The 17860-nt window shown below is 45.0% G+C and overlaps 1 protein-coding gene across 1 annotated transcript; it reads right to left on the bottom strand.

Annotated features, from left to right (window-relative positions):
• Positions 1-7754: 7754 nt before the first annotated feature.
• POP7 (POP7 homolog, ribonuclease P/MRP subunit) lies at positions 7755-9558 on the bottom strand. Its single transcript, XM_054589295.1, has 2 exons — positions 9438-9558; positions 7755-9129 (listed from the first exon to the last, which is right to left on the bottom strand). Exon 2 carries the CDS (start codon positions 9117-9119, stop codon positions 8697-8699), a length of 423 nt encoding a protein of 140 aa, XP_054445270.1. The 5' UTR covers positions 9120-9129; positions 9438-9558; the 3' UTR covers positions 7755-8696.
• Between the last annotated feature and the right edge of the window lie 8302 nt (positions 9559-17860).

Genomic DNA, 17860 nt, shown 5'->3' on the forward strand with positions numbered 1-17860 from the left:
CCTCGCTGGGGGGCATCCGGGTCTTGGGCGCATGGTGGGCGCGGGAGAGAGGGGGTAGGACGGGGCACTCGGAGATGGAAGTGCCTAGGTGCCTGCGAGGGCGCTAGATTTGGAAGCCCAGAAGGTGCTGGCACGGGCAAGTAAGCTGCCTTCCTTTTCACAGTCCCTGTACTTGTCTGTCCTAAAACCAGTGTTGCTTATGTTGAGGAATTTGATGGGGGTGCAGAGAGCAAGAAGTGTAGGGGTCTTCTCCCCCAACAATCCTCACTTTCTAGGACCCTGGAAACCCAGAAATTGAACTTCTAGGGCACAAAAACACATGGTATGCTGGGAGGACATGCATGCACTTTGACATGTTTCTTTGATCTGCGATACAGGTCAGCCTGCATGGCAGAATTCTTATGAACTCTGAAATAGAGCTGACTCCTAAGGGGATGGCAGTTAGGATTTGCAGCTAAGCCTTTGTGGCTTCTAGGAAGCTCTGAGGCAGGGCAGCAAACTCCCTAAAGCAGGAGACCAAGGCTGGCTGGCTTTCGAAACTTGGAAAATGGCCTCAGCCCCTGAGCCTCAGTGTCCTCGCCTGTCAAATGGGTGTGATGAAAGTACCAGTCCCACCTCATGCAGATTTTGTAAGACAGCAGCAAAGTCCTACAAATACAGGTAGTTATACATATTCCTTCACTCCCTACCCAGTGCCGTGATATTGGAGGTATTTTATTCATGTGTTCCCTGCCTTTTTTGTGCACAACACTAGACTACACACTTAGCAAGACAAAAAGATGTGTTGAGACCTAGCCCCAATCTCCTGGATAGAGTTAGTAGCTTACCATAGAGATAAGATGTGTGTACACAGGGCAAAGTGTGAGGGTTGTAGTGCCCAGAGCTGAGCTGTAAGAGTTTGGAAGAGGGAGAGCTCCTCTAGCTGGGGAAGTCAAGGAAGCTCTGGTGGAGAACGTGACAATTAGCTCAGACCTGAAGGGCAGGTAGGATTTCAATGGAAAGAGATGTGAGCTGGGTGTGGGAGGCCAACTCAGCAAAGTGAAAGGAGGGTCAGGCATGTAGGGTATGGAAAGGAGAGGTGGCGATCAGGCCAGAGTGCTGGTCAAGGAGAGGTCGAGTTGTAAAGGGCCTTGAATGACACTGAGGAATCTGGCTTCTGTTTGGAAAGAGTGGTAAATGTTCATTCATTCGTTTACTCAAGAAATATTTGTTTCTTCAAAAAATGAATATTCATTCATTCAAGAAATACATAACAAAATAACTACTCTTGGCCAGGACCTGGGGATAGAGCAGTGAATGAAACAGTCAAGTGTGCCTGCCCTGGTGGAGCTGACATTCTAGTAGAGAGGCAGAGGACAAGCACAAACATGAATAAAAGAGAGGATCTCTGATGGCAATAAGGAGGAAGGACAGGCACAGAAGGGGGACCGGGAGTGTTAGACAAGGTTGCAATTTTATTTTTTTTAAAAGATTTTATTTATTTTTAGAGAGAAGGGGAAGGAAGGAGAAAGAGAGGAAGAGAAACACCAATGTGTGGTTGCCTCTCGCATGCCCTGCACCGGGAACCTGGCCTGCAACCCAGGCACATGCCGTGACTGGGAATCAAACTGGTGACCCTTTGGTTCGCAGGCTGATGCTCAGTCCACTGAGCCACACCAGCCAGGGCAAAGAGGTTGCAATTTTAGATCAGGCAGGCAAGAATGCATGCTGAGAAGGTGACCTGAATGAAGACATGAATGAGGCAAGGGAGGGAGCCATCAGGGAGGGGAGGACACCATGATCAGAGAGGGGTTCAGAAAGATGAATGGAGAGGTTGGTGTGTTTCCGGCGGAGGTAACGAGGGCCCGACTCTTCCCCACCCCACTCCCCTGCCCTCAGCTCACCTCAAGCCTACTCCAGGAGCCCTCCTTGAACCTGGTGTACTGGATGTCAGTCTGCACTTGACACTATGCCCTCTGGTCCGTTTCCCTCTCTGCACCAAGCAGACTCCCAGCCCCCCTTGGCCCTCAGAACCCAGTTCTGCTCCCTTCCCAGATCCCAGCTGGGAGACAAGCACATATACACTCACGTCCACACACGTCCGCACATGTGTTCTGTCCTGAACCCCCCACCCCCCAGGCTCTGCTCTCCCAGTCCCGACTCCTGCGTCACTGCCCTGACCTGACCATGAACAGAGAACCAGGGACAGAAGAGGGGGGAGTGTAGACACAGAGGAGAAGGAGAAGAGGATGAGCCTCTTGGGCTGTGGGACCCGCTCCTCTCTCCCTTCTGACAGCAACTTGTCAGAGGCCCCTACCTTCTAGAAAGGAAAGGAGATGGGCCATAAGCACAGCCTGTAGGTGCTGGGACCTGCTGGACAGCGGTTGTGTTGGCTCATCCTCTGTGGCTTTTGGAGAGAAAGCTCTGATTGCAGCTTGGGAGAGAGGGTAGAGGAAAGGATCTTGGTCCACCCAACTCCCAATCCCTAAACTGTGTAATCCTGCTAGAAGGGCAGAGGCTGGTTTGGAGGACTTCACCCCAGGTGCTCTTGGATACTGCTCAGCAGAGCAGGGTCCACCTGTCTGTACCGATCAGGGGACCCTGAGGAGCAGGAGGAAAACAGGAAGCTACCTGGGGCTCGCCACCCAAGGCCCACTACCCCCTAGACAGTGCCCCCTCCATCTTCCTGCTTGTATCCCTCTGGCATGGTGCTGACCCGGCCCCAGGACCACTGCAGAGGGTCTCCTCACTGATCTCTCCAGCTAATCCCCAATGCTGCTACTAGATTAACTCTCCAATTAAATAGCCTGCAAAGGCTCCTGGTTGCCTCAGAACTAAGACCCTCTGTCTTCTGCCATCTACCTGCCTCTCCTACCTATTCTCCCACTTTGCTCATTCCCATTCCCTTCATCACTCAAGCTCAGTTAGGTGGCTTTGAGCTTCCGGCCCTTTGCTCACCCTGTGCCTTCCACCCTACCATTCTCTTTCGATTGTTCTTTAAAGACCTAATCTAAATACTACCTCCTCTATGAAACCTACCCTGATCCCCCAGCAGGAAGTTGTCTCCTTCCGTTGTGCTGCCATCCTTACACATCTTAGGTCCGTCACTGGCAGGGCCACTATGCACAACTATCAAGGTTGAGTACTGTACAACTGCAGGGGCACCATTCATATAGACTCTGATGGGAATGGTACTCCCAGGAGTCATGCAGGAGAGGAGCCCTGTTAATTAGAGAAGAGAGCAAAGGACAGTGTATGATGGGTCTTGTTCATTTCGGTACTCATCAGGCACCCAGCACCTTTCCTGTTTATGGTCATCAGTTATGTGTGGCTTGCATTATGTAGTCCCTCCACTCCAGACACCTCAGCCAGAGATTGACCTAGTGGGGGGAAGTAAGCCATTCATCCTAAGAGTGCTTGCTGGAGCCATGCCTGGACAACCTAGCTCTGCAATCTTGGGGGCTTGAGAGGCCTCCCTCCACTTCCTGTGCAAGCAGCCACTGAGGCAGGGTCTGAAAAGGGACGGTTGTGACCGAGGATGGCGGGGGTGGAGGCTGGCTCTGTTCCATGGATTCTTCCTGGCAGCCAATTCAGATCGAAAATCCAAGGAGAAGCAAATTTACAGCGCCCCTGAGCTGTCCCAGGCCCCAGGCAGTACGAAGGCCCAGCTGCCTGGAGTTGGCTTGGGGATGAGGGGAGGCCTCTGGGCCTCTCCCACCCTGCTGTCCAAACAGTTGCTTCTTGGCTGACTTAAGAGTTCAGCCAGTGGCCCAGAAGACCTTCTGTGCTGGGAAGTGAGGTGGCCGAGGACCTTGGGGGACGGGATGGGGGGAGAGGGCTTCCTGGCCCTTGGGGCACTGGAAAGGGAGCAAGAATGTTGAAGAAAGGACTCCTGCTGGAGAACTAAAGTCCTGAGCAAGGATCAGTTTGGAGAAATTGAGGCAAGCGCTGCTTTCTTGGCCACAAGTAGCAAGGAGAATCAGATCCAGCTTTCTGTTCTCAGAAAACAGCTCTGTAACCTCACAGCCTAAAGGGGTTGTTTGGTAAACAAGGGAGTCCAGATCAGTGGCCTGAGCTCTGCCACTTACTAGCACCCAACTTGAGACTTTATCTCTGAACTTTGTTTCTATAGAATGGGGATGGTGAAGCGTAATCTCTTCCCAGGGCTGTGGTGGGATTATGTAATAGCTGGTATAGAGTGATCAATAAAAGCTGTTATTCCTGTTTTCTGCTTTATTATCCCTGCTATTTGTTCTCACTTTGGAAGCCTGGAGACCAGACCGCCAGCATATTCTTTGGCCTTTCTCCAGCACCTTCCACTGTTCCCTCTGGGGAGCTGTGCACAGGTTTATGGCACCTTATTTCTGGTGTTGCAGCTGCCCCACCAAGCAGCTCACCGGAAAAAGTAATGAGAATAGTGGGGTGTGGGAAGATATTTCTGGATGTATACACTGACTACACTTGGGAGAAACTTGTCCTTGAACGCAACTGAGTGAAATGGCATCACTGCAGGGGTCAGAGGTGGGTTAAGATAAAGATATCAAGACAAGTCTAGTTTATTCGAAGTCTGGGACCGACCAGGGATTTCTTACCCCATCATTGTGGGTCCCCAGAAAAGCCCAAAGCCTTTGGACTGAATGAGGCCTCTGGGCCCACCCTAGACAAGCATTACGGGGCCATCTTCCTCAGTTACTTGTCTCTTGAATCCCCCAAGCACTTGAGACCTTGAAGCCTGGCTCCCAGACACCACCAATACCTCCACCTTGAGTTCAAGAACCACTTCCCCCAGTTAGATTGCTGTGAAAAGTGTCAGCCCACATTCTAGGATCTCTAGCTCACATCACTCATCCTCTATCAGAAGGCAGAGCTGCCATATTGGCCAGAGTAACTTTCCTGTCCAAGCAGAGATAAAATTAGAAAGTCCTAATTGAAATAAAACCCTACTGGCAATATCAATAGGAGTGATGTTATCCTCCCATGTGAGGCCTTTGCAGGTATACAACTGTGAATACAAAAGTTTCATTTTGTTGACATGGGGCTTGAGAACTTTTTACAGATTTTGCATGAACTCTACTGGGTGGTCCTTCCTATAGGCTCTTCCTACTTAGAGGATTATAGGCCAAAATCTACTCAAGCGAAGTTTATAGCAGCCTTAGACATACACTTAAACACCCACATTGAGCAAATATTTTCCAAAATTGTTCATGGTTCACTGAGAACTAGCAAATTATAAGAACCTATTGTTTGACCCCACAGTCATCCCTAATCTGTATATAAGTGAGCCCTTTAGCTGATGTCTTATTTCATGAGCCAGCAAACGATTTTAGTACTTTCCAGAAATAAGATTCATGGAGTTAGAAGGGGCCTGGGAGGTTTTATGAAGGTGAAGTTTCACCCACTGCTTGTATATTTCCAGTGAGGAGACATTTGATGTTTCTCAAGAGAGTAGAGGCTTGTTATAGATTAGATAGCAAGCTGTCTTCCTCTGCATCCACCCATTCATCCATCTGTCAGATATTTACTCATTATTGGAATGGGCAAAGAAATCATTTCTTCTCCTTGAGGTTATCTCATTAGTTTGATGACTAACTCCCCTGATCACCCCATCTAGAGAGGAGAACAAAAGAAATGGCTTTGTAAAAAATTAATTTTTCTTATTACAAAATCATATGTGATCATTGAAAAACTAGAAAACATGACTAAACCAAAAAAAAAAACCAAAAACCCACAAACTAAAAAGCACCCATAATGCCATTAGGAAGATGAAGTCCTAAGTGGTCATTTTCACAAGACTTCTTTCTTGATGGGATTCCCTTGGCCTCACTCCAAATCTCTGTGCAGCTGGACATCTGTTCCCTAAGAACTACATTCCACACATACTTCTCCAACTTCTCCATAGGTTCAAGGATGTATGGAACATACCATTCTTCCCCCAACCCCTGATCAAGCACCAGGAACTCATCTGGGACATAATGTGGGGACCTACCTAGAAGGATCATCAGCGCATCCAAACCAGTTCATGGGTCCAGAGGGCCTTCTTCCCTCCTAGGCAAGCCACAATCCAAAGCCTGCCAGAACTAATAACCCAGCCTTGTGAATCAAACACAAATCACCTTCCCCTCTCCCTACCTACATTAGGAGGCCCCAAACCATTTCTTAGCCAAAAGGCTCACACTAACAATAAAAGCCCTTAGAAATGCCAGGACAGTTCCAAGCACAATGCAAACTGTCTTTTTAAAGTCTATTTGTCCTACCTGCTATTAGACTAATTGTTCATACTCTCCCAGTCAGGTCTGGTGCCTAACACAAATCCCTCCAACTAATGGGAGCTCAATAAAGTGACGAATGATGAACAAAAATCTACATCCACCTCTAAGATAGGCATTTGAATTCTGGCCTATGAGGATGTTTTTGAAGTAGGAGGTTATTATGCACTCATTGTGGGCACTGCAGCTGTTGAGTGAAAAGAATGGAGTGGAACTGCATTTGGACATGTTCTGCCCCTACTCACTTCTCCCATTTCTCAAGTTTTGATGAAAGACACTTCAGAGAGCCAGTAAAAGTTAGGTCGGGGGGGGGGGGGGGGAGGGTAGGCAGTAGTAGAGAGGGGAGTGTCAGCCCCCTTCTGGCCTCTCTACAAATAGGATAGTTTCTGCCCCGCCCACCATGCCGGGACTCCAATATATGCAGAAGTCTTCCCCTTATCTCCTACTTGTCCCCACACACTCAAGGGTTAGCCCCCACACCCTCCAATGTCTAGGGGCTGTTTCTATAAACTTGCCACTGAGGGAAGCTGTACTGGCAAGCAGTGAGAGAACATGGAGTAGAAATAACAAACAAATAAGCTGGGAGACAGAGCTGCCAAAACAAACCAAATGTGAAAGGGCTGCCTGCCGCCACCTCAGCTGGGCCCAGGCCAGGAGTGCTGAAACAAGGACACATACGTGCAGGGAGACACATAGTTCCATCCAGCTCCCTGCTGGTTCTTCTGCTACTGGGGGACTCCAGGGCAAGAGAGCCTTGCAGTCAAGGATGATAAAAGACTAGGGGGTTGGGGGGTATGATAGGATTATCTCCCATCTTATCTACCTCAAGTCTCCCCCTCTTCCTGCTTTCTAGTCACTGAGTGACCCTCTAGCCCCGGAACATGTCCTGCCTATTCCCGAATGTGCTTTGTGCATATTAACCCCTCTACCAGATATGCCCTTTCCCTTCAGTTTGCCAGGCAAACTCCTACTCATCCTCCAAAACCCAGGCCAAAGGTGAAACTATCTTGGACCCCGCAGGAAAGTAAGCATTTCCTTCTCCACGTTTCCATATAATGGCTACTCTTCTCTTATAACATAACATGTCTTCCTCATTTACAAAAACTGTGTATCCACCTTCCCAATTGAATGGTGAACTTCGTGAAGGCAGAGGCCACTTTATATTCACGTTTGTATCCCCAGTGCCCAACCCAGGCCTTGGCTCTCAGTGGGTACTTAGCACATGTTTACTTTTTTGAATAAAGCACTAGTCCTTTTGTTAGAGGTCTGCTTTCCTGAGTTACTGGCTGTCACTTATCCAGCATCAAAGTCCCTCATCAATAGAACACTCAAGCCAGGAGGATTTCAATACATGAAAAGCCTGATTTTCAAAACCCAAACCAAACTACCTTCAAGCAAACTAGAGAAAAATTCTGTTACGACCCTTTAAATCAGAGATTTTCAAATTTATGATCTCAACAAAAGTAAAACACAATTACATACCTAGTACACATGTGTATATATACACAAGATAACTGAAAGAGTGGCAACAAAACTGTCACTTCAGTTGTACTTCACTTGCTTTTTAAGTCTATGATCCAGTAAAATGATTTTAAGACTCGCAAATGGACCACCACTCACTTTGATAAACACTGCTTTAGATGACTCTAGTTTGATAAACACGAGATCAGATCTTTCTAAAAACACGCAAACAAAATGTATTTATTATTTGTGTGCCCAGTAATTCAGGAAGGAGGCTTTCTTTTTCCACAAGAGCATCCAGCCAGAAGGGTTTCAAGGGCTCTGGACTATTGGTGCCTGGAACAATTTGGGCCCACAGGACCAGGAAGCAAATGAAGCTATATGCCAGTTCTGCCATGGAGCATGATACATGATTAAACCCTCACCTTTCCTGTGCCTGAGAACCTCTAGCAGAGCCTGATGCTTCTGAGCATACAACTATCCCAGCTGCATTCAGCAGGCAAGAGTGTACACCTCACCCATTCGGCTTGCCTCTGAATGAGAAATTTTAAAGCAAACATTGGGTTGTCAGGCTTCTGCATTGTACTAAAGTTTATGTTACAATGTCCAAATTACAATCTTACTCTCTGTGAAGGCACTCAGGTTCCCTCCTGCATCTAAACACTTGTTAAGTTTCCTACTCTCCTTTTCAGGAACACACAGACTTTACAAAAGGGAGAAGCAGTGGCAGTGGGGTGGGTGGGCACTAACACAATTCTATACTTTTTATTGCCTAGAACAATGGTTGATTACAGACCACAAAGATTCAGGAAGGCCCCGTGGCTTGGCCCAACAAGAGACACTCCCCCTGTCAATCAGAGTCCTCTGAGCTCTGAGACAACAGGCTTTTCCTTATATAGCTCTGGTAGGAGGTCCATGACAGTACTCTCAAGAGTCATACCTGAGCCTAGCTGAGAGGGTGGGTGGATAAGGTGGGCCAGACTAATTTTATTACTTGGGTGTGACCCTGAAGACTCGGATGTGGATGGCAGAGTTGTTTCTGATGCGGGTCAACGGCTCTTGTGTATCAGTCTCTGGTTCCAACTCATCAACAAGCTCCACAGTGGAGGTATTGGCAGCCACCTGCAATGACCCGAAGCTGCCCGCCTGAAGCTGTAGGGCAATGTTGATTGCGCGGTTGATGGCCAGGCCCAAGCCATGAATGTAGATCTCAGTACATGCGTTCTGACCCCGCGACCCTCCATCCAGCAGCTTCTGGCAGCGAGCCAGTTGAGCCTTAAAGTCAGTCTTCATGTTAACATAAATGTCATTGGGCCTCCGGGGCAGGCGATGGGGCAACCGCTTCCGAAGAGTGTACTCCACCGGATCCAGCTCAGTCTCGATGGCCCCGCGGTGCTCTCGGTTTTCTGCCATGCTACGTGCCCTGGCACGGGAAAAAGACAACATCAGTGAGGTATGACAAGCGACTCCACTTTTCTTACCCCATTTCTTGCCCAAAAGGTGTAGCCAGAAGGGGGCGCCCTCAATGCCTCCCTTTCCCTCTAGCCTTAATCTCCTCCCATCACCTTAAGCTCCCATATCTCCCCCACTTCTTGATTCCTATTCTTTCAACACCTCGTCCCCAACCTTAGTCCCCCCCCCCCACCCCCTTCCCTGACTCTTCTTCCACGCCTACTCTCTCCGGTCCACAGTAGCCTCCAAGTGCACGAGGCCCTCTCCCCTGTCACTCACGCGTTGCGCTGACTGGCCCGAATAGAGGGTGCAGCCCAGGACCCCTGACCCCAAGAAGGGAAGAAAATGAGAGCTTAACAAGAACCCTAGATAGTCCAGGACACCGTTTCTAAAAGGGCCAGAGTGCGCAGGCGCATCCCCACCCAGTGTGAGACCCACCAATCGCCTTCCAGGTCTTCTCTCTCCCCGCCCCTTTCCTGGAGCGACGCGCAGCAGTGTTTAAGTAACGCGAGGTTACGCAGCGAGGGGGTGGATGGGAGGGGGGGAGATGATGGGACCTACCACGAGTACACCTCGGAGGAGGCGGGGCACGATGGCGGTCCGGGCATCGTGGGAATACTCGGGGCGGGGAAAATGTGGGTGGGGATAAGGGTCTTTCAAAGACAGCTGAGAGAGGACTAGTCTGGACTCCTGCATCCATCGCAGGTCCTCCGGTCAGAAGAGTGTGGAGTGGACAGAAGTGACTTCCTGCCCAAAGACAGAGTAGGGCATTGAGTGGCCAGGTTGGCCTTCGACGGAGGACAGCGTTTCTGGACTCCACTGCAGTTCCACGGGACCCGTCCCTCTCCCCTGCCTCTTCAAGGGCTGACCCCAGGCCAGTGCGTGGGGACTCAAGCTATGAGACCCAGGTTTCACGGCTTCCTGGGGGTACACTGACCCGCGCACACCCCTCAACTATCACCAACCAGTTCTGCCACTCCCTAGCGGGAAGGACAAGGCAAAGCGCGGATGGGGGGTAGGAAGGTTCCTAGCTCCCTAAGGGCAGTGGGGAGAAGTTGACTCTGCCTGGGGTGGCGGTCCTCTGCCCAGTTTGGTGCTGCTTCTGGATAGTTCCCTTCAGAAACGCATTAGACCTGCATTGGAGACCTTGAACTACTCTTCTTTATTCCCCATCCCTCAAATGGGGATAATTTCACCCTTGCCATGGAGTTGTGAAGCCCAGTATAACCTTGTAAACTGGAAGCCTATACACGTGAGTTGGCATTTTTTTATGGCCCCCACACCCCTCTCTAGTTGTCTAGGGTGGAGTCCAACCTTATTTTACTAGAGGTTAGAAAGAGGTCAGGTTCCTGAGAACTCCCAGCACGATTTAAATCCCATAGTTCTCTGAGTTCCAGATTCCTTCATTAACCACAAGTTAAGGGTTGCACAGGGGGGCAAGAAGGGAAGGTAGCAGGTGGGGAGGAAAGGCTGGCAACCACCCTATTCTGCTATTCTGCCTCAGAAGTGATATCTGAGCCTTTATTTTTATTTAAAATATTTTATTTACTTTTAGAGAGGGGAAAGGAGGGAGTAGAGAGGGAGAGAAACATCAATGTGCCAGATATACATCAGTCGGTTGCCTCTTGCACACCCTAAACTGGTGACCTGGCCCACAACCCAGGCATGTGCCCTGCCTGGAAATCGAACCAGCAACCTTTCGGTTCACAGACCAGTGCCCAATCCATGGAACCACACCACCCAGGATTGGTTTGGTTTTTGTTTTGTTTTGTTTTCATTTTTTATTTTAGAGAGGGAGAGAAAGAGAAATGTGGATTTATTGTTACACTTATTTATGCATTCATTAGTTGATGTACATGGGGGACCCGAAAAACCCTGGAATTATCTTCTGGAGGGCAGGCTCCTTGCAGTGCAGGCTTCTCCCGCTAGGTAAGTGTTCTGGGAACCCATCTGTATTGGTGTACCAGCTGGCATTGTTGTGAGAGGCTGCCTTCAGCTTCAGAGAATTTTTTTTAAGGCCCTGTCAGCATGTTTGCCCATTTCATGATGGGTGATTTACAAGTGCACCTACACACACCATGTTGAGTGTTCAGCAGTGTTTGACCAAAAAATGGCATGACCCCCGTACCCGACTCTCCCTATTCATGCAATCTTGCCTTGAGCAACTTTGTTCTCTCAGATGAAAAAAGTCCTCAAAGGGAAAGGTTTTGCTGATGTGGAAGAAGTGAAACAAACAATGGCAGAAGCACTAAAATTTATGCATCAAAATCAATGAGTTCAAAAACTTTTGAACAGTTGAAAAAACATCTTAATAGGTGTATTGCATCAAATGGCGAGTACTCGGAAGGTGACTGAAGTTTAAACATGTAAAAATAAATACACAATTTTTTATAAATAAATTCCAGGTTTTTTCGGTCCCTAAGCAGGGAGAGAACTCACAACTTTCACAGATTGGGAAGACACTCTAAAAAACTGAGCTACCTAGCCAGGGATGCACTGGGTTTTAAAGGATAAACAGTTCTTCCAGGAACCAAGAAGTACTGTGGAACAACTGAACAGTGCTTTTGAAAGAAGGGGAGCATAATCTAAGCTTCTACCTCAGGGAACTAGAAAAAGAGCCAAATAAAGCCAAAGCAAGAAGACGGAAGGAAATATATAGAGCAAAATTCAATGAAATTAAAACACAGAAAGACAAGAAACACAAACCAAAAACTAGTTCTTTGAAAAGATAAGTAAAATTGATCTAGCAAGACTGGCAAAAAAAGAGGACAAGAGAAAGAAGACTCAAATTATGATTATTAGAAATGAAAGCAGGTATAGCACTAAAGGTCCCTCACAGGCTAAAAGATACTAAGAGAATAATAAAAACAACCCTACATACATGAATTTGGCAACTTAGATGCAATGGACCAATTCCTAGACAACCCAACTTACTCAAGGTGAAATAGACAATCGGAACAGTTCTATCTATTCAAGTAATTAATAGCTTAAAAAAATACCTTTAGGAAAAAAAAAAAATCTAGGCCCAGGTGGTTTCACTGGTGAATTCTACCAAAAGAAGAAGTAACACAAGCTCTATACAATCTCTTCCAGAAAACAGATTGCGAAGGAATAGTTCCCTACTAATTTTCTGAGGTCAAAACCAGACAAATACAAAAGAAGAAAACTACAGACCAGTACTTCTCATAAACAAAGATCCAAAATTCCTCACAAAATGTTAGCAAATTGAATCCAACAGCAGTCCTCCTCATCCAATTTCACTTTCCACACTTTCAGTTATCCATGGTCAACTGCAGTCTGAAAATATTACATGGGATATTCCAGAAATAATTCATAAATTTTAAATTGTGCGCCATTCTGGACCGTGTGATTAAGTCTTGCCTTCCTGCTGTCCAGGGATATGCCTTATCCCTTTGTCCAGCATATCCACAGTGTATACTATCCATCCATTAATCACTTATAGTCAATCTTGGTTATCAGATCAACTGTCGAGGTATGGCAGTGCTTTTGTTCAAGTAACCCTTATTTTATTTTTAAGGCTTTAAAAAATTTTATTGTTTATAGAGGGAGAGGGGAAGGGAGAGAGAGGGGAACATCAATTTGTTGTTCCACTTACATATGCATCATTGGTTGATTCTTGTATGTGCCCTGATTAGGGATCACACCTGCAACCTTGGTGTATCGGGATGATGCTCTAACCAACTGGGCTACCCAGCCAGGGCAGTAACCTTTATTTTACTTAATGACCCTGAAAAGCAAGAGTAGTGAGGCTGACAATCCAGATATGCCAAAGAGAAGCCATAAACTTCTTCCTTTTAAGGGAAAACGTACGTATGTATAAAAAAAAATAGTATATATAGAGTTTGGTACTATCTGTGGTTTCAGGTAACTGCTGGGATCTTGGAATGCATTCTCCACATATAAGCAGGGACTACTGTATATAAAAAGAATTATAAACCATGATCAAGTAGAACTGATTTCAAAGATGTTTCAATATAAGGAAGCCAATCAATATTATCTACCACATTAACAGTATAAACAAAAAAATGTACATGATCGTATCAATTGATGCAGAAAAACTATCTAACATAATTTAGCATCCATTTATGATAAAAACTCTAAGCAGAGAAAGAACAGAAGGAACTTCTTCAACCTGATAAAGAGCATCTACAAAAAACCTACAGCTACCATTACGCTTAATGGTAAAAGACTGGCCACTTTTCTTTTAAAATCAGAAACAAGACGAGAATGTCTTCTCTCACCACTCTTATTGTTGGAAGTCCAGCCAATGTAGTAAGGCAAGGAAAGGATACAGACTGGAAAGGAACAAATAAAACTGCCCCTATTTGCATATGACATGACTAGATACATAAAAAAACCCCAAGGAATCTACATTTAAAAACCCTTATAATTAATAAATGAGTTTAGCAAGTTTACAGCATACAAGATTAATGTATAAAAAAATCAACTGTGCCCTGGCTGTTGTGGTTCAGTGGACTGGGTGCTGGCCTGCGAACCCAAACCAAAGGGTCCCTGGTTCAATTCCCAATCAGGGCACATGCCTGGGTTGCCAGCCAGGTCCCCAGTTGGGGGCGTGTGAGACGCAATGTATCGATGTATCTCTTGCACACTGATGCTTCTCTCCCTCTCTTCCTCCCTCCTGTCCCCTCTCTCTAAAAACAAATAAAATTCTTTAAAAAATTAACTGTATTTCTACAAATTGGCAATAAACAATTGGAAACTAAAATTTAAAACTATAATACCATTTACTATCACCCCAGAAATGGGGGGAAGTGGGAGAAATATTTATGTGTAAATCTAACAAAATATCTACAAAATCTGTATGCTGAAAACTACAAGTGCTGATAAAAAAAATCAAATATCTAAAGAAATATAGAGTTATACCATGTTCATGTATCGGAATATTCAACATAGTAAAGATATCAATTCTCTCCAAATTGATCTCTAGCTTTAATAAATTCCTAGGAAAATTCCACCAAGAATTTTTGCAGATACAAACAAGTTTATTATAAAATTTACATGGGACGACAAGAAAAGTTAAAGCAACTTTAAAAAAGAAAAAGGCGGAATCACTCTTCCTGATTTTAAGACTTACTATATAAACACAGTATCAAGATAGTGTGGTATATGCCAAGGGATAGACACAAAAATCAGTAAAAACAGAATAAGAGAACCCAGAAATGGATTCACACAGAACAGCCAGCTGATTTTTGACAATAACCCAAAAGCAGTCGAATGGGGAAAGAATAAGTCTTTTCAGCAAGTGGCATTAAAGCAATTGGACCTATAGGCAAAGAACTGAACCTGAGCCCTATGGAAAAATTAACATGAAATGGATAGTATATCTCTGAATATAAAATGTAAACTATAAACCTTCCAGGAGAAAACAAAGGAAAACATATTGATGACATAGGGTCATGTGAAGAGTTCTTAGACACAACTCCAAAAGTACAATCCATTAAAGAAAAAAATTGATAAATTGTTACTTTGTCAAAATTAAAAGCTTTTACTCTGTGAAAGACCACATTAATAGGATGAAAAGAAAAGTCACAGACTGGGAAAAATATTTGCAAATCATATATCTGACAAAGAACTTGTATCCAAAACTCAAAAGTTATAAAACTCAATTAGAAAATAGGCAAAAGTCTTGAACAGCCACTTTAGCAAAAGAGGGTATCAGGATGCCAAATAAGCATGTTATCATTAGCCATTTAAAAATGCAAATTAAAACCATGATAACTTTTGCACACTAATTATAATAGCCAAAATAAAAAACCTTGACAATACCAAGAGCTGACAAAAATGCTGAGAAACTGGATCTCTTATACATCACTTGTGGGAATGTCAAATGATATAGCCACTTTGGAAAACATTTTGGCATTTTCTTGTAAAACTAAACATATACTCACCATATAACCAAACAACAACACTCTTTTGAACATTTAAAACCTGTACACAATGTGTCCATAACAATTTTATTTGTAATAGCCCAAGCTGGAAACAACCCTGGTGTCTTTCAGCAGGTGAAGAGTTAAACTGTGGTATATCCATGGAATACTACTCAGCCGTGAAGGTGGGATCAAGTAGCTATATTAGATGTTGGAAATATTGGTTACATCATGGAACGCTGTGCTAAGCAGCTCATAGTTTAGTATGGAAGGCAAAAAAAGAAGTACAAGATAGTATGACCAGTGGGGATAATGTACAGGATTTGGTGGTCTCTCAATAGGGAACAGCCAATTATGACCTTGAAGGAAGCAATGGCTACACTGAGACAAAATGTCTAGCAGAGGGACTCATATCTTGTGTAGTCCCTCCTGTTACAATGGACAGGTCTAAAAGGACTAAGTCCTGGGAGATAGGGGAGAAGAGGAGGAACCAACAAAGGACACATGATAATGAACCAGTGCATTTAGCAATGTGGGCCACTAGTGACTTGACAAGCAGTTACATTTGGTCAACCAAAGAACTTAGCACATGGTAGAAACTAATTCTGAATGTAATAAATTAATTTTAAGGCCTGTTTTTCTCTGATAATTAAAAATAAGAACACTTTGTGAACTATTATTACTCAAGTTGTACGTCTCTTCGTGATGTCTAAAATACATGTTCCAAATTTTGACATCCAGATAAATATAAAGGATCACAATTTACGTGGGTGAAGCCAAGCTCTGTAATAAACTGATTTGACACTGAGATGGTCTTTATCATTTTATGTTTCATTGAAGGCAAATACCACAGAAGAATCTGCCATTAAGAAAAAAGGCAGAGCTTGGCTGTTTTAGTCTTACTTGAGACCTCCCTTTTATCTAGATTGTCTAAATTTCTTTTTTTAGTTCAAAAGCTTGCAAATTTAAAACAACACCCACCAAGGCATTTTACAGCACAGCACCTGAATAAACAAAAATATTTTAGGTCCAGGTGATTTGTTTTTAACTTTTTTTCTTTAATGCTGCATAGGAGATTGTCTGATATAGCTTCTGTTCTCAAAGAGCGTGTTTACGGGATTCATTTCCATAGTGTCAGCAGCAGTGGGAAGGTTCCCACTGGATAGTTGGGGGACAGGATCTGCCCAGGGTCACAAGCTGGTACACAGGGAACTATGGCCTATATTCCAATTTTCTATCCTGGAGTCCAGCTGTGCTCTCCTTGACTCACTGCATCTAGTGGGTACTACTTTTGGATGAAAAACATTTTCATGGTAGCATTCAAGGCCCTTAACTGAAATTTCACTTCCTTTCTCATCCAGCTAGCAATCCAGGTCCTTTTCTCCTATCAGTATGCATTGTTAACTATTCTTAAGGGGATGCCCACTTTTCCTAAATCTACCTAAATTTTGCCCTTCCTTCCAGCTCAGCACAAGCCACCACTGTCCCCAACTGCTCCCAGTGCACAGAGGTCCTCTCCCATCTTTTGCCCCTGTATTTCTTCGCCATAATTTACAATCTCACATTTGCTAACTAATAATTAAAACATGCTAAGACCTCATTCAGAGGTTAGGCTGCTGGTAACTTCCAATCACCCAGAGCACAATCTAGCAAAGTTAAAAAACAAACAAAAAGCAACAACGAAAGCATTTCAGTGTAAAAAACAGCTGTCATAAATATATTCTAGAAGAATTCTGACCCAAGATTGGATTCTATTGATATTTTTCATTCAGTGTTAATCTGAATATTGTGGACCCTGTGTAACGAAAAGTCCCTATTAGCTAACATCTGCGGAGTGCCTGCCCTGTGCCAAGCACTCTGTTAAGTGCTCTACCGTACAATCCAAAGGAGATTAATTAATCTGCCCAAGGCTGAAGTTGGTAATGGATGGAACCAGCACAGGAGCTCTTGCTTTTAAATAATTACATTTTCCAGCCAGTGAGACAGCAGCCTGATTGACAACAGAGGCAGGAATCCTGTCTGCAAGAACGTAAAGTAATTGAAAAAAGACGACAGTGAAACTGCAAATGCTAAGACTGAAGGGTACTCGATGAATGGCCGAACAAAAGGCCTTATTGGTTGCTCCTAAGGTCCCACTCTGTTGTGGCACAACATGTCTGAATTTACTTTTCCTTGTCTTGAGAAGGGCTAGTTATTTTGTATTTGGTAACAGCTGTTTTAGGAAGCTGGGTAGTAGAGCATACATTCTGGAATAACTTCCAAGAAAAATGGTGAAAACACACAAAACTTATTCATCCTAAAAGGTTCAGGGATTCAGAAGTCATTCCTGAATACCTTTTTTAAACAAAGGTGTGAATCTACGTCTTACATTTGCATAGTGGTTCATCTCTTTTCAGAGCCTTTTACATTCACTCATTTTAATTCTTTCAGCACTCCAGGAAGGGAGTGGAGTGGGGGCCGGGATGAGGTAGAGAACATTAACTCCTTATTACTACAAAAGCAAAAGAGTCAACTCTCGGTGGCTGAGCCAGATAAAAAAACACTCCAGGTCTCGCCAGCCTCGCACTGTTTCTAAACCATTAAGCCCTCACTTATTGCATATATCCTAGGACATCTGATACACGCACCTCCACAGTGTTTGTGGTCTTTTTTCAACACAGAAGGGCTTCCAGAAGGAAGCTGATCAGAAGCCAGCGATGCCCCTAATAGCGGCCTCGGTCTCGACGGTCGTACGTCGTGTCTGAGGGCAGCCGGGGAGTACCCCGGGGGCGCCCCCCCCCAAACCCCTGACCG

Source organism: Pteronotus mesoamericanus, unplaced genomic scaffold, assembly GCF_021234165.1.
Source record: "Pteronotus mesoamericanus isolate MK-2021 breed Mesoamerican mustached bat unplaced genomic scaffold, CSHL_Meso_final scaffold_167, whole genome shotgun sequence".
Classification (NCBI taxonomy): Eukaryota; Metazoa; Chordata; class Mammalia; order Chiroptera; family Mormoopidae; genus Pteronotus; species Pteronotus mesoamericanus.

Bases quoted from the DNA above. Each gene is read 5' to 3' on its own strand.
- POP7 (XM_054589295.1), bottom strand. From the start codon at position 9,119: ATGGCAGAAAACCGAGAGCACCGCGGGGCCATCGAGACTGAGCTGGAT.